This window comes from Cricetulus griseus, chromosome 3 (genome assembly GCF_003668045.3).
Source record: "Cricetulus griseus strain 17A/GY chromosome 3, alternate assembly CriGri-PICRH-1.0, whole genome shotgun sequence".
NCBI lineage: Eukaryota > Metazoa > Chordata > Mammalia > Rodentia > Cricetidae > Cricetulus > Cricetulus griseus.
Genome location: NC_048596.1, coordinates 269,349,449 through 269,364,132, shown reverse-complemented (window position 1 = coordinate 269,364,132; position 14,684 = coordinate 269,349,449). Strand labels below are relative to the sequence as shown.

At 37.5% G+C, this 14,684-nt stretch overlaps 2 protein-coding genes across 4 annotated transcripts in view; one reads left to right on the top strand and one right to left on the bottom strand.

The window, feature by feature from the left end:
* Nucleotides 1–14,684, top strand: part of Cenpp (centromere protein P) — a 199,421-nt gene that overhangs the window by 99,350 nt on the left and 85,387 nt on the right. The gene's annotated exons all lie outside the window — the stretch shown is intronic.
* The window catches only part of Aspn (asporin), a 30,630-nt gene that overhangs the window by 6,908 nt on the left and 9,038 nt on the right, over nucleotides 1–14,684 (bottom strand). The window contains exons 3-6 of one of the 2 annotated variants that reach the window (XM_027409942.2): nucleotides 9,922–10,197; nucleotides 6,983–7,095; nucleotides 2,605–2,818; nucleotides 1,213–1,323 (exon numbers count right to left, since the gene is read on the bottom strand). In XM_027409942.2, the coding sequence (XP_027265743.1) occupies nucleotides 1,213–1,323; nucleotides 2,605–2,818; nucleotides 6,983–7,095; nucleotides 9,922–10,174 (691 nt within the window). In that variant the 5' untranslated portion in view covers nucleotides 10,175–10,197. Of the gene's footprint in view, nucleotides 1–1,212; nucleotides 1,324–2,604; nucleotides 2,819–6,982; nucleotides 7,096–9,921; nucleotides 10,247–14,684 lie in introns of those variants that run through there. The other variant, XM_035442967.1, reaches the window with a different exon arrangement.

Sequence of the window (14,684 nt, the reverse complement as noted above, 5' to 3'; positions counted from 1 at the left end):
TTATTTTTTTAATTTAATTTTAATTTATATGAGTTTTGCCTGCATGTGCGTCTATGTGCCACATTCAAGCCTGGTACCTGGGGAAGCCAGAATAGGGTTTAAATAGCCATTCGAGCACTAGGAATTGAACTTGGATCCTTTGGAAGATCAGCCAGTGCTCTTAATCCTGATGAGCCATCTCTCCAACCCTATATAAGTTTTTTGTATGGATAAAAAAATAACAATTTCGGGTAGTAGGGAGAACTGTGTTTGGCATGTAAAATGAAATAAAAAAAATTTAAATGGAAAAAATTCTTTAGGAAAAAAATTTCACTGTATCTTGTACTCTTTGGTTGTTTTGTTCGTTTTGGATCCAAGTAATAGAACAGAACAAGTTGCTATTTTTACTGGTAGATAGTGAAATTACTGTTGGAAATTGAAAAATGTTATTAATATGGGATATTTCTGATCCAGTAGTCATCAACACAGAAAAGAAGCCTTTGTTGGAGACAAGGAAAGCAAAATTGTGAGCCTACGTTACAAAAAAAGGCATTCAGTGCTACCCTGCTAGTTATCAGGTAGCAAGTTTGGATATAAGTGATGTAGGACAGTGAAGGAGAATTTCTCCTTGGAGTGCCTGCTTCACTTCCCATGAATCTGGACTGACGATGCAAGGCTCCTTCTAGTAAGGTTGTTGTCTGTCTCAGATACTGTCTTCAAGCCTTTCTGTGGGTTCCCACATTCTTCACCATATCCCTGGGAAGATGTCACAGAGCCCTTTGTGACATATCCTTCTTGCCAAAGCCAGTGCTGCCCCCATCTGGCCTTACAGTCTCTGTCCACCTCAGCTGCAGCAGCACAGCTGCTCTGCTTTTTACTCTACACAATCCTCCATCTCTATAGAACTTTGTGGATTGACAGATTTAGAAGAACAAATGTCAGGAAAGAGAAGGACAATAGAAAGCTCTTTGCCTTTTAATGTTTATTCTTACTGGAAAAAAAAAGATTATGATGTAATATCAAAAAGATCATGGCATATGCTTCTCTATATGTAAAAAAATACTAAATTTCATACTACTCTGGTCAGAGACACTGGCGCTAGGATTTCTGATTGTAGAGTAGTTCTGCCTATATACTGTAAAGCTTTAAATATTACAAGTTATTGTACGATAATACCATATAACAATGTGTACTCATTGAAAGATGGTACCTTTTAAAGTGCTGTATACAAACCTTTTGGGATTGAGGTTAGTTTTGCCTCAGCAATCCTGATGTGGAATACTGTCACCCCTTCAAATGCTCCTGGTTCTATGCCATTGTTTTCAAGAGGGTTTGCACTCATTTCTGTGAAAAAAAAAATGACATAATTCAGCACACATCTCTTATCGTCATAGAAACTCACCAGGCAGAGGGACACATCAGAAGAATATTGGAAAGTGTGTCTTACTCATTCCCACTCAGTATACCTACTTGTGTGTACTCTCTTATCAACCTCAGAAAAACACTACCTTGAATTGGAATATATAACAAGCTCTTTTTTTAATTTCTTTGTTTTGAACTACTAAGTAGCATTACTTCCCAGATGCCATGAGCATGATGATTTGGTTGGTTTATAGTAATATTGAAGCAGGAAAGAAAACACCTTGTATATAATTCAAGGTATTTGTGTTTTCCATTTTGTTGCTCCTAAACTGTGTGCGTGTGCACACACTCGTAGAGGTCAGAGATTAGTCTTGGATGTCAGTCCTAAGAAACTGTCCCCTTTTTTTCATGGTGTTTTAAATTGACGTAAATTAATTACACATAACCACCTTAGATTTGTTTGTTGAGATAGGGTTTTTTTTTTTTGTCAAGTAGGTTAAGTTAGCTGGCCATGGAGCCATAGGTATCTGCCTATTTCTGTTTTCCCATTGCTGGGATTACAAGTATACACTACCATGCCCTGCTTTTTAATGTGGATTCTGGAGATCAAACTCAAGTTCTCAGATTTATGCAGTAAGCACTTTACTTCCTGAGCTATCTCCATAGTCCTAGCCCTATCTCTTAATTTTTAAAAGATCATATGTCAATTATAAATTATGTGATTAACAGAAATTTAACTTAGAAGAAATGTAAGAGGCTGTTTCATAAGTGCTAGGTACTTAATTGGATTAAGAGAATATATGGACATGGACCTTGCTTAGGTGTTTGAATGACTGTTGAAGACAGATGACATAGTTATACTTATGGACATTACAAATAAAATAGTGAGACTTAAATTATATAATAAAACATACATATTAATAATCTTAAAGCATAGCCCAAATTGGGTTTGTATTTCAAATAATAAGAGAATTAATTGTATATATTTCAGTAATTTATACAATACATTAAAATACTATTTTTAAACTTAATAGCATAGGTTTTATTAGTTAGGGTTCAGCTCCCAAAAACTGTGTCACAAGATTCTTGAAAAAGAGAGACAGCATCACAAAACCTTATGTCCTATAATTTTTCACACTTTATTAGTTTATAAATAGCTTAATAGATTCAAAGATTAATTTTTGAAATTACTTTGAAAATTAACAGTCTAAATGTGGCTGTTAATTATAATTTCAACATGTTGTATTCATTGGGAAAACTTACCCAAAACATGTAAAGCATTCATTCCTTTGAACGCGTCCTTTTGTATTTTCTTAACTTTATTATCATGAATTCTGAGCTCTGCTAATGATTTGGGAAGGTTAAGTGGAATTTCACTTAGTTGATTGTGGGATAAATACAGCCTTTTCAACTTCTTTGTGGTTAGAAAGGTTTTTGGATGAATCTTTGTTAGCTTGTTGTTGTTCAGAATCAGAGCCTAGATAAAACATAGAAAGACAGTGTAAGGCAATTGTTCTCAACCTTTGGTCATGACCCCTCTGGGGGGTGGAGGGTGGAATGACCCTTGCACAGAAGTCAATTAAGTCCATTGGAAGACACAGTTATATTATTATTCATAACAGTAGTAAAATTACAGTTATGAAGTAGCAACAAAAATAATTTTATGATTGCGGGTCATTACAGCACGAGAAACTGCATTACAGGTTCACAGCAGTAAGAAGGTTGAAAACCACTGGTTTCGGGGAATGGGTTGATTTTCAATGATTGACTGTATTCTACAATAATTAGTCATGGAAATCAATATAATTTCTACCATTTGTATATTAACTAAAGATATCTATTACAGGGCTGGAGAGATGGCTCAATGGTTAAGAGCATTGACTGTTCTTCCAAAGGACCCAGATTCAATTCCCAGCACTCACATGGCAGCTCACAACTATCTGTAGCTCCAAGATCTGACACCCTCATGCAGACATATATGCAGGTAGAACACCAATGCACATAAAATAAGAATAAATAAAACTTTTAAAGGGTATCTATTACAATTTCAGCTTTAAAAGCATTACCTAGTTAGAGCAGTACAGTCTTTTAATGTCTGGTGCTAGTTAGATACAATCTTATCTTTTTAAACTTGGAATTAGTTAGTACATTCATAGTAACCATTTACATGGCAAGATAATAATACTTTTTTTTTCCCTCTGCTATATTGGTTGGAAGGAATTTTGTGATGTTTAACAACAGTGGTGGCAGGGTTTTGGGTTTGTTGTTGTTGTTGTTGTTGTTGTTTTAAGCATCTTTAGTACCTTTTTTGTCCCTCTAATAATCTGATTCTATCAAGTAGCAGCTTGAGATTTATTTCTTTTTTAAACTTTATTTTTCTGTTCTTCCTCTTGTTTGTAGACAAGAGTCTGTATGTCTTACTGGGTTTGCTCAGAGTGTTTCACCTTAGCACATACACTCTGGCTATACAGCAAACTCCTTCAAGAGCGTGTTCACTCATTTTACTCTCTGACCTTGTGTCTCTCTTTAATCACCCTCCTTCCTGATAAACCATGCTACTAAAGGTTTCATATAAGAAAGATTAATCCTAGAAGACAGGAAACTGTTTCTTGCTGCCATCTAGCAAAATAGGCTCTTTTCTGAATATATGGTAACAGCTAAAGTTGTGTTTCCCTTTAGTTAGCAGGAAAATGAGTTAGGAAGTTGGTTTTCATAACTTAGTGGATCACAAAGGTGTCTTAAGAGTTTTACTTGACCCTATGAGGTTAAATCTAGCTTTCCTTTGAGCAGTACAGTACAGGACACAATGGGGAAAAAAACTGACTTGCCTGGTGTCACCATGCAAGTGAAGTCAGAGCTAACGAGTATATACTCAATAAGATCTTGCCATGGTGCTCAGGACTTACGTCTTTTGTCATTTATCCATTTGTTTTCTGGCTAATCCACGCAATTGTTGGATTGTTGAAATTACATAAAAGGAATGATGAGTAATAAAACTAGGGTAAAAGCTTTTCTTCAACTTTTGTTCAGCTCTGTCAAATGCTGGATGACATAATGCCTGGCTTGATGGGCTGGTAGAGTAACCCGAGGTCAACTGTACTCAGTGTTGGCTTTTACACAAGGAACTGGCTGTCCTGCAACTCAGATTCATCACTAAGAAACAATGTAGAAGAAAATGTAGTGTGAAGTCACTGTTTGTAACAGCAGAGAGGAGTGAGTTGGAGGCCTGAGGGTGTTGAGGGTGCCAGTCTGTGTGCTATCTCTTCTATGAGAGTACTGGCACCAAACAGGCTTCTTGAAATAGAACAAAGATTGCTAGAATGTCTAAAACTTTTTTATTTCTCTTTTAAGACAGGTAACATGTAAGATATTATAATTAAACTTTTATAATTATGCATCATACCACTACTTCAAGTATAAAGCACCTGCTTATGAAAGTGCTTAGCCTGTAGCAATAGTTAAGTGTCTTGTTATACGTTCTTGGGAAATCGAGGAGAAGAAGAAGCACTTAAGCCCAGGAGTTTGATGCCAGTCTGGGCAACTTAGTGAAACCTATCATATAAAAACTAAAAGTGAGCCAGGCGGTGGTACCACATACCTTTATTTCCCCTCATTTGTGAGACAGAGGCAGGCAGATCTCTGTGAGTGCAAGGCCAGCCTGGTCTATAGAGTGTGTTCCAGGATAGCCAGGGCTACATGGAAAAACCCTGTCTTGAAAAACAAACAAACAAACCTAATAATGAAAATGGTTTATATTAGCACATTTGGTCAATCTACTCACACTACCCTGACAGTAACACTGATGAACAGTTGAGGAAATCCCTACCTTTGCATTTAACCTAATAAACCATTCTACAAAACCCATGTCATTATTGTACCCTTCTTATTGCTGAGCAGTGAGAACATGTCCTCCATTGTTATTTAGCTGTTAGAGCCAAGAGCTGTGTCCAGGTTCACCCAGCATCAGAACATTCACCCTTAACACAGTACAATATAGAAATTGACTTTAAAAATATTAAAGAGGCCTAACAATTTCCCAACATCTTTTAATGCATCATTCCTCAATGAAAAACTAAAGTTTATATGGACTGAGTTCATGAAATACTCCTAAAATATAGTAAAATTATGCTAACTTATTTGAAATGTTTATGGCTTTGATATCAAATATAACATTAGTTGTTGTATGATTACTTAAACTGAATGTAGTTTCAAGGTAGTAGAAATATTCACAGGCTGTATATATTTCCACATTCTCTTTTTAAATTACATATGTATATATGCACATTCTTTCCAACTCTGATGATAGAATAATGACCTCTCTTATCTCTGAGTTTCTGTAATATCAAGTTAGTGAGATGGGCTAGGTGGATCTTTGGTAGAGTCCATTGTATTATTGCTGACTGTCTTAATATTGAAAACGCATTTTATAGGGCAAATCTACATTTTCTTCTTAACTTAAAAAAAAAAAAAGAGCAACCAGCCCAGCTACCAAGCAGTACAGCACTTAAGCACAAGTTTTTGGAGAGGGTTGACCTAATCTCTAGACTCTAGGTGCAACACCTTGCCAGTTATCCTTTGTGTGCCTCTAACATGGTGAGTATGTTTGTCTTTGACCTGAGTTGGCAGGGAGGCAAGGTGACTTCACGTCTCCCAGATACAGAATCTATACTTGGCTACTGTTAAATACATATAGGCCCATATGCAAGGCTTAGTCTGGTTATGAATTCCCTTCTCCTCTTAGTATTTTACCTTCCCTAAAGACAGCAGGCTATATGTTTGTTTTCTTTAGCACAGCCTCACAGCATATTGAAATGGCCTGGAAGAAGTAGGCTTAGCCTACCATACCAGACAGTATAGAGCCAGAGCTGTTCATCCAGCATGCCTAGCCTCGGCTCAGCAAGACAGGGCATTGGTGATAGGAGCGATAACGCCTCCACAGCTGTGTCAATGCGAAATCAGACTCTTCATCCAAACTTAATTTCAGATTAAGTCAGAAAACCAGTAGTCTTGTAAGGCTCAAAATCCTAGGTGATGTTAGGCAATTAAAATATTAATTATATTTATTAATATATGAAGAGAAAATTCTTTTCCTTTTATAAAAATCAAGGAAAGATTGGCATGCATGAATATATTAGCCACCTAAATAAATATATCTGTGTACTACTGTTAGAGAACTATGGTAAGATCTTAAGTCAGTGGCTTTGGGTGAAGATTTCTTACATACTATGTTGATTATTGGTGTAGATAAGTGTTTGTTTGTTTTGAAACAGAATCTCATTATGTAGCTCTGACTGGACTGAGATCCACCTACCACTGCCTCCTAAGTGCTGGGATCAAAGGCCACCAAGCCCTGCTAATAATTCTTTCCTTACTCCTTTTGGGGGGTAATGAGCATTGTCACTGTGACTAAATTATGAACTTTTAAATTTAAATTCTGAGCCCAGTTACCTTTTGCCTCACTATTATTCTGTAACCATTAATTGAGTTAAGCCATAGTCTTTACTTGGTTGAATACAAGAATTTTGCAGTGGGTCATCCATAGGAAAGTAAGATGTCTTTACACTGATGCAGTATAAGTAATCATTTCAACAGTGATAAGGATTTTCACTAAGTATTTGAAAATATGAGCATATAATCTTACGTAAAGTGAAGTGAGTCCTCTAAAATCATTTTCTTTAATTTCCTTAATTTTATTATTTTGAAGGTCAACCATTCGAGTGTCAAATGGAATGTTGCTTGGGACGGAGGTCAAACCTGAGAAATAAACAAACATGTTACAGATGATAGATGTTCATGCTACAGTAGAGATGTACATTTTTAAAATTCATGATGATCAGTAATATAGGACTTAGAATTTGTAGAAAGTGACAAATAACATTTGCTTTTGAAAGTTTCAAGACCCTTCCAAGTAACTTTTTAAAAAATTTTTACAGGGTATCTATCTATCTTGAACCTGGCTGGTTCCAAGATGAAAACATATGGTGGTAGGCTATGCTGTGCTTGGCTCTGTTTAGAGACCACAAGCAACAGTAGAAGCACAGCTTATACAGTGCACTTGGGCGGAAAATAATAGCCTTTTTGTGCAGATTTGCTGGTTAGTGAAAACCTGGAGCATAAGGATCTTGACCATTTTTTAAGAAGAAGCAAAATGAAGCTGCTTGGGGCTGTACACATCTTTAATCCAAAGCACTCGAAAGGCTGAAGTAAGCAGATCTCTGTGAGTTCCAGGCCAGCCTGGTCTACAGAGTGGGACTCGGTCCAAAATAAAACAAAACAAAGAAAAAAAGCCCAACATGTAGAAAGTTATGATTAGAAAAGCAGATATGCTAGATACTCTTTATGTATATTAAGAAAAATGAATACTTTTGCTCTATTAGTCAATTCCTTTAATTGGCTGTAAATCTTAGTCCCAGGCCCTATAGATACCTTGATTAGCATGTAGATATGAGATATAACTTAATTAAAGAACAAAGTGATTTAACTCGTCTCACTTTTCTACCCTTACGTCTTTAGTTTCCATTCTTTGCAGGAACAACAGCTGCCTTTGTTATCTCAGAATAAAGCTAAGGAGCTTGTTTCTTTTAAATTTTTTTGGAAATTATAATTACACCATTTCCTTCTTCTATTTCCTCCCTTCAAACCCTCCCTTGATCTCCCCCTTGTTCTCTTTCAAATTTATGTCCTCTTTTTTATTACTTGTAATGTGTGTGTTCCTAAATAAATGATACAACCTGCCCAGTCCATATGTTGGCCTATATGTATGTCTTTTTAGGGCTGACCACTTGATTCTTAATATTTTAGAAGTAAGGACAAAAAGGCTTAGAAATTCAAGAGTATTTTTGGGTACATAGCCAGTTTGAGGCTATCTTGGGCTATATAAATATTGTCTCAAAAGAAGGGAGGAGAGGAAAGGAGAGAGGAATAGAGGAAAGGAACAGAACCAGCCCAGGAGACAAGCCATGTTGAGCACATATATCATGCCACCTTGTACCCTGAGTGCTAGCTGTGGATATACAGGACTTAGTCTTTGCCATTCTGGGTTTTGTGTCTTGCTTTGGTCTAGTCTTTCCTTTCCATTTTTTGTCCCTTTCTTTTGAAATGGGAATGTAAACTGTGTGCCTCTACATCTTGGAATTGTTTAGTTTCTTTTCTATTTTATAGGAACTCACAGTTGAGAGTTTGAGTCTTAGGAGACTTTAAACTTGGGCATTTGAGCAATATTGGAAACATTAAGACTATGAGACTCTTTGAGATGAGCTGAATGCAGTTTGCATTATAAGATGGACATGAGCCTTTTGAAGACCAGTTATACAATATTAGGTCTAAAGGGATGTGTTTGGATGTCAAGTTGATACGTACATCCAACTTGAAACTAAGTAGTCTTGATTGTCAACTTCATTAGGTTATGAAGCATACCTCTGGGTGTGTCTGAGGGCAATTTTGGAAAGGATTAGCCAAGGGGGATGACTCACTCCAAATGTATGTGATACTCTCCCTAGACTGGTGTTGAAACTAAATAAAAGGGAAAAAAGCAGAAAGATACCTAGTGCAAGCATCCATTCTATCTGTCTCTGCCCTTATTTTGCTTCCTCTCTACTTGTCCCTTGCTTCCCCACCCATTTCTCCCTGTCTCCTTTGTCGTTCCGCTCCCCACTTGGTTGCTAATATGTAAGCTGCAATGTGCAGCCACCCAAAATTAATGGTTCCTTTCTGTTATTTTGTTGCAGCAGCTAAGACAATATAATGAAGTTACTCAACAAGAATGATAATTTTTAAATAGACCTTAGTTCAATCACTTCTTTCTAGGAAGTCCTAAACCCAAATTATTCATAAGTAGAGCATTGCATTTAAAATATCTAGAGAGCTCAGGAAATGTACATGGTCCATGTTATCGTTCTCCATAGGCACTTTATTTTGTTACCTTTTGTTACCATAGAGTTTTGCTGCCAAGTAAGTGTAGGATCGACTTTTTGACACTTTGAGTTGAATTACAGTGAAGAGAAAGAAATCCTTTCTATGTCAGGTCCATCTTTTATGTGGTGTGTGTGTTGTTTTGTTTTTGAGACAAGGTTTCTCTGAGTAGCCCTGGATGTCCTGGAACTTGCTTTATAGACCAGGCTATCCTAGAACTCACAGAGATCTGCCTGCTTCTGCCTCCCAAGTGCTGGTATTAAACACAAGCTCCACCACCACCCAGCCCCTTTTTCTTTTTATTCTGGATTTTTAAGTAAGTGCTTTGCACTCTGTTGGACTCTTCACTTAACATTTCTCTGCCTGTTTTGTAGTTCTGGAATCAAAACTGGGGTAGTGAGCAGGTAATCTACCCCCACATCATTTTTCTTTTTTCTTATATGAGGGTCTCTATTTTACCTAAGCTGGCCTGGAACTCACAGTCCTGTATTGGATTCCTAAAAGTGTAGACTAAAAGCCTGGGCTACCACACTCACCTTCCACCTAAGAGTGTAATAAACCATTTTACAGTGACTGCATAGTTTTAAAGGTTCGGTAGTTTTTTTTTACCCTCTTAACCTTTTTCAGAATAGCAATATTCTTCAAAACAAAGTTGACTTCTGTCCTTACCTAGATCAGAACAGTGGACAACTCGAGAGTAGCATTGACACCCAAATGGACATGTTGGGAACAAATCAAAAGGGAAAAAGGGGTTCACTGGCTCTTTTGTTGGAAAAAGAGAATTGTTGTCATCGTCGTTGTCATCATCATCCATGTCTTCCATATCCTTCAACATCATATTCTTCAATGCCGTGTGTGAAGGGCTAGAGAAGGGTTTGGCAGAACACACAGCCAAAAGCAGTAACATCATATACTCCTTCATGCTGTCCTGTGTACAAGTCCAACCTGGCATTCAGTAGACATTGAGTATTAAATTAGAGTTTCAACAGATACAAATTTTTATATACATTTCTAGTGTTGTCAAGAGTATGACAAAATGATATTTTTTTGGGGGGGGAGTTCAAGACAGGGTTTCTATGTGTAGCTTTGGAGCCTATCCTGGCACTGACTCTGGAGACCAGGCTGGCCTCGAACTCACAGAGATCGCCTGCCTCTGCCTCCTGAGTGCTGGGATTAATGGTGTGCGCCACCAACGCCCAGCGACAAAATGATATTTTTACCCATTGCTATGTAGTGTAAGTTTAAATACATAAAACTTTTTTAGAAAGCATTTCAGTATATGCTTTTGGAGGGAGCTTCAATAATTCTATTAATTTAAACAGCTGGGTCTGTCCATGAATGATACATGCTCATCTTAGTAATACTTAGGAGTCTGGAACAAATTTTCCTGTGAAGTGCAGGCTTGACCTCATGATACTTTGAGATAAATTTCAGTGAAGGAAGTTAGAACGAAGTACTTAGATTTTCGAAGAGAAATAGTCTCAGAACACAATCCCTTTGTTTTATCTTTATTCTGAATTTTTAAAATAGCCTCATCTCAAGAAAGAATTCTAAAATGCATAATAGAATTCTTTGTAATAGAAAAAAATTATAGACAGATCTGATGGTTAATGAAAAATAAAAGTTCAACAATAACTCTTTCCGCCAGCTGCATGGGTTCTGCCGCCACTTTAGAGCCCCCAAATAATACACAGAGTCTTATATTAGTTACAATGCTGCTGGCCAATGACTAGGATTTCTTATTTGATATCTCAGGCTTAATTATCAACCATAACTACTAATCTATATATTTTTATAAGGACTTATCTTACCAAGGATGCTGGCCTTGTGCATCCTCTCTTCCTGGGATCACATTGTGACTCTCACCTTTTCCTACATTTCCCAGAATCCTCCTTCTCTCCTAGCCCCACCTATCTTGCTTCCCTGTTGGCCAACAGTGCTTTATTTATCAACCAATAAGACAAACATATACACAGAAGGACCTCCCCCATCATAAGAGAGTGTATTTTTCAAGCGAACTATATTTTACCCTACAAAAACGTTTCCAAAGATACTTTAAAATATAGATTACAAAAATATATATAGAGATTACTAAGCCAGGATGTAGGAGTGCACGCCTTTAATACCAGCACTTGGGAGGCAGAGGCAGGCAGATCTCTGTGAGTTCAAGGCTAGCCTGGTCTACAAGAGCTAGTTCAAGGACAGCCTCCAAAGCCACAGAGAAACCCTGTCTCAAAATAAAAAAAGCAAATATTTAAAACTCCATAGTTAGTCTACTTATGAATAAAAAAAAAGCTAGTACAAATAAATTTGGTCAGTTATAAGCTACAGTGGTAGAACTATGGATAAAATGTTTGTCTTTTTTCTTTCTTTTCTTTCAAATACAGCTGCACATATCCCAAGCTGGCCTGGAACTCACTAAGTAGCCAGAGATGATCTTGTACTGCTGCTGATTTTCCTGTCTTCACCTCCCATGTATTCAGGGTTGTACCACTAGACCTGGTTTATGTCATGCTGGGGATCAAACTTAGGTTTTGCTACCCGCTGGTTTGCTATCCGTGCCTGGAAGACATTTGTCTTCTTTTCCACCTCTAGTTCCATTATGTCTTTTTACAACACACCTTTTTATGGTTCTCCAGTTCCTTAGGGTTAATATCAACTTAGATTCAAGTCTCCAAAGCACTTTTTCTGTAGAAATTCAGCTTTTAGTCTTTAGCTGACTTGAAGCTTGTCACTGGTTCTTACTTTTTCGGGTTGTTTTTGTTTTGTTTTTTGAGAAAGTCTTATGTATCTCTAGGCTGACCTTGGATTCTCTATGAACTGAAGATGACCTTGAACAGCTGGTGTACCTGTCTCCATCTCCCAAGGGCTAGGATTACAGGTTTTCCCCACCATGCACTGTTTATACTGTGTTGGAGATTGAACCTGGGGCTTCATGAATACTAACCAAACACTCTACCAACTGAACTATATCACCAGCCCCTTTTGTTTTTGTTTTTGAGCATCCTTACATTGCAGCTCTGTCTTCCACATGCACAGATACTCTTAACTTTAGTAATTGGAAGCTTACAATTACAATATCATTTGAGATCCTATCTTTGGCTTAGCCTGGTTTGAGGTTGCCAGAGCTAGTAATTCAAGCAAGCATCTCTTGTTTTTGTTTATTTGTTTTGTTGTTAGGAATTTGTTTTGGTTTTTGTGAGGTTGTGTTTGTTTGCTTTGGTGGGGTTTTGTTGGTTTTTGGTTTTTGGTTTTTTGGGGTTTGGTTGTTTTTTTTTTTTTTGAAACAGGGTCTCATGTAGTCCTGCCTATGTAGACGAAGCTAGCTCGTCTACAGAGATAGCCCTGCCTCTGCCTGGTGGGTATTAACATTAAAGGCGTGTACCACCCCACCCAGTCAGTGGGGTTTCTTAAGCGTTCATGTGTCCCAACCATGCTGTTAGGTCACTTAATGGGTCAGGTAGGACATCTCTCCCTCCCATTTCTCTCCTCTCATTTCCTACTCATCAAAAGCATATCTGAACTCTTGTAAAAAAGCTCTTGTTAAATATAATATTGTTAAAGTTAACATTTTCAGGTGAGCATGGTGGCACATAACTATAGTCTCAGCTTTGGGAGTCTGAGGCAAGATCATGAGTTTGAAGCCAGCTTAGGCTACGTTGGGAATCCTAGGACAGCTTGAGTTACATAGTATGACCCTGTCAAAAATAACAACAATAACAAAAAATGATACTCTTGGATGTTAAGTGATTTGATGGCAGTGAGGGAAAGCTGGCTGTGGAGATTGCTGAGTGAGTCAAGTGCTTACTATACAGCCATGGATAACTGAGTTGGTGATATCCTCAGCACACACTGGAAAACTGGTTACACATCTGTAACCCCAGCTCTTGGCATGAGTGGGGAAGAATAGAGCTGAATCCCAGGGACTCCTTGGATAGCCAGTTTAATTAGTAGAAATGGCCATCTCCAGGTTAAGTGACAGACCCTGTCTAAAAAATGAAAGGAAAAGCAACACACACACTCTAAATAAATAAACAAACCAATAGTGTATATTAGTGACATTCATGAGTGTTTTCTCCTCTTAATAATCCTCCACTGTTTTGAAACCAATAGAACATTGAAAAACATTGAAATAAGTATAATGCCATATAAATGAGATAGACTGGCACCTTTTCTTTTCATCATAGTTTTTCATTGTTGTTATATTTGACATAATAAAAAATTTTGGTAGTTTTTGTTTGTTTGCTGTTGTTGAGACAGATTTTCTGTATAACCCTGAGATTATAGTGATATATATATATATATATATATATATATATATATATATGGTGTTAAAATGTTTGAAATACCAGTCTGACAACAGAAATCGTTGATAGTTTTTGTTGTTTAAATTTTTTTGTGTGTAAAAACTGAATTACCTGGGCTTTAGCTCCCATATATAAGCAAAAACTGTTTTAACATTAAGGTACTTGAAATGTAGAACTAAAAAATAAACTATGGAAAATTTTAAAGTATATGTAACAAGAGGAGTGTGTTAGGGTGCCAGAGTGAATGCCAAGAACACATCTTGATTTTCCATGTGGCCTGGCAGCAGAGTTGAGGGCTGGACTCATTTGTATGTGTTCCACATGCTGGTGACAGAGATTCTTTTAGCCTACTTGCCTCAGTGAGCTCAAAAGAAATTCCCTCCATGCTGAGTGAGGGCTTAAGCTAAGGAACAGATGGGGTATGAAAAGTTTGATTTAGAGATAAAAGGGAGTAAAGAGAAAGCACAGGGCACAGAACCAGGAAGCAGAACATTGATGGGTTTGCTTCTCTTCCACATCCTGCCTCAAGCTCACTGAGCATCAGCCAGAGTACCTCCTTTTCTGACTTCTTTCTTGGAATGCTAATATTTCATGACAGCCTCTTTGCCTCTTTGATAACTGAAGTAGATGGGAGTCTGGACTGAGACCTCTGCCTGCTAGCTTCAGTGTTGTCTGTCACAGTGGAGGAGCCTTGCCATTAGTAACTTGAGGAAGCATCCATCTCCTAAACGTCAGTTTGTCTTTTTCCTGGTGAGAGGTATAGCTCTATATGTTCATATCCTGTCACCTCAATGAAACTACCCTTTGGTGGAGGCACCAGAACAGTCTGGACCATACTACATTAATAATGCCAATGAAAGTACTCCTAGGGAGCACGCCTCCTTTAGATCTTTGGCTACCGGTAACTTACCTATGGCTATTAGAAAAATCTTATGTTGAGGACAGAAATACCTTCTTAATAGTTCTCTATGTCAGTCCTATCTTCTATTTGCCATTTTTAAAAATACATATCTTTCTATGTTGTTGTATCTCAATTGCTTGTAAAACAGAGGCCAACCTTGGTACCTGAAGAATTGCCCTCTCGTGTTGCTGGGTCTCTGCTGTAGGTTTGAGGAGTCCATGAGA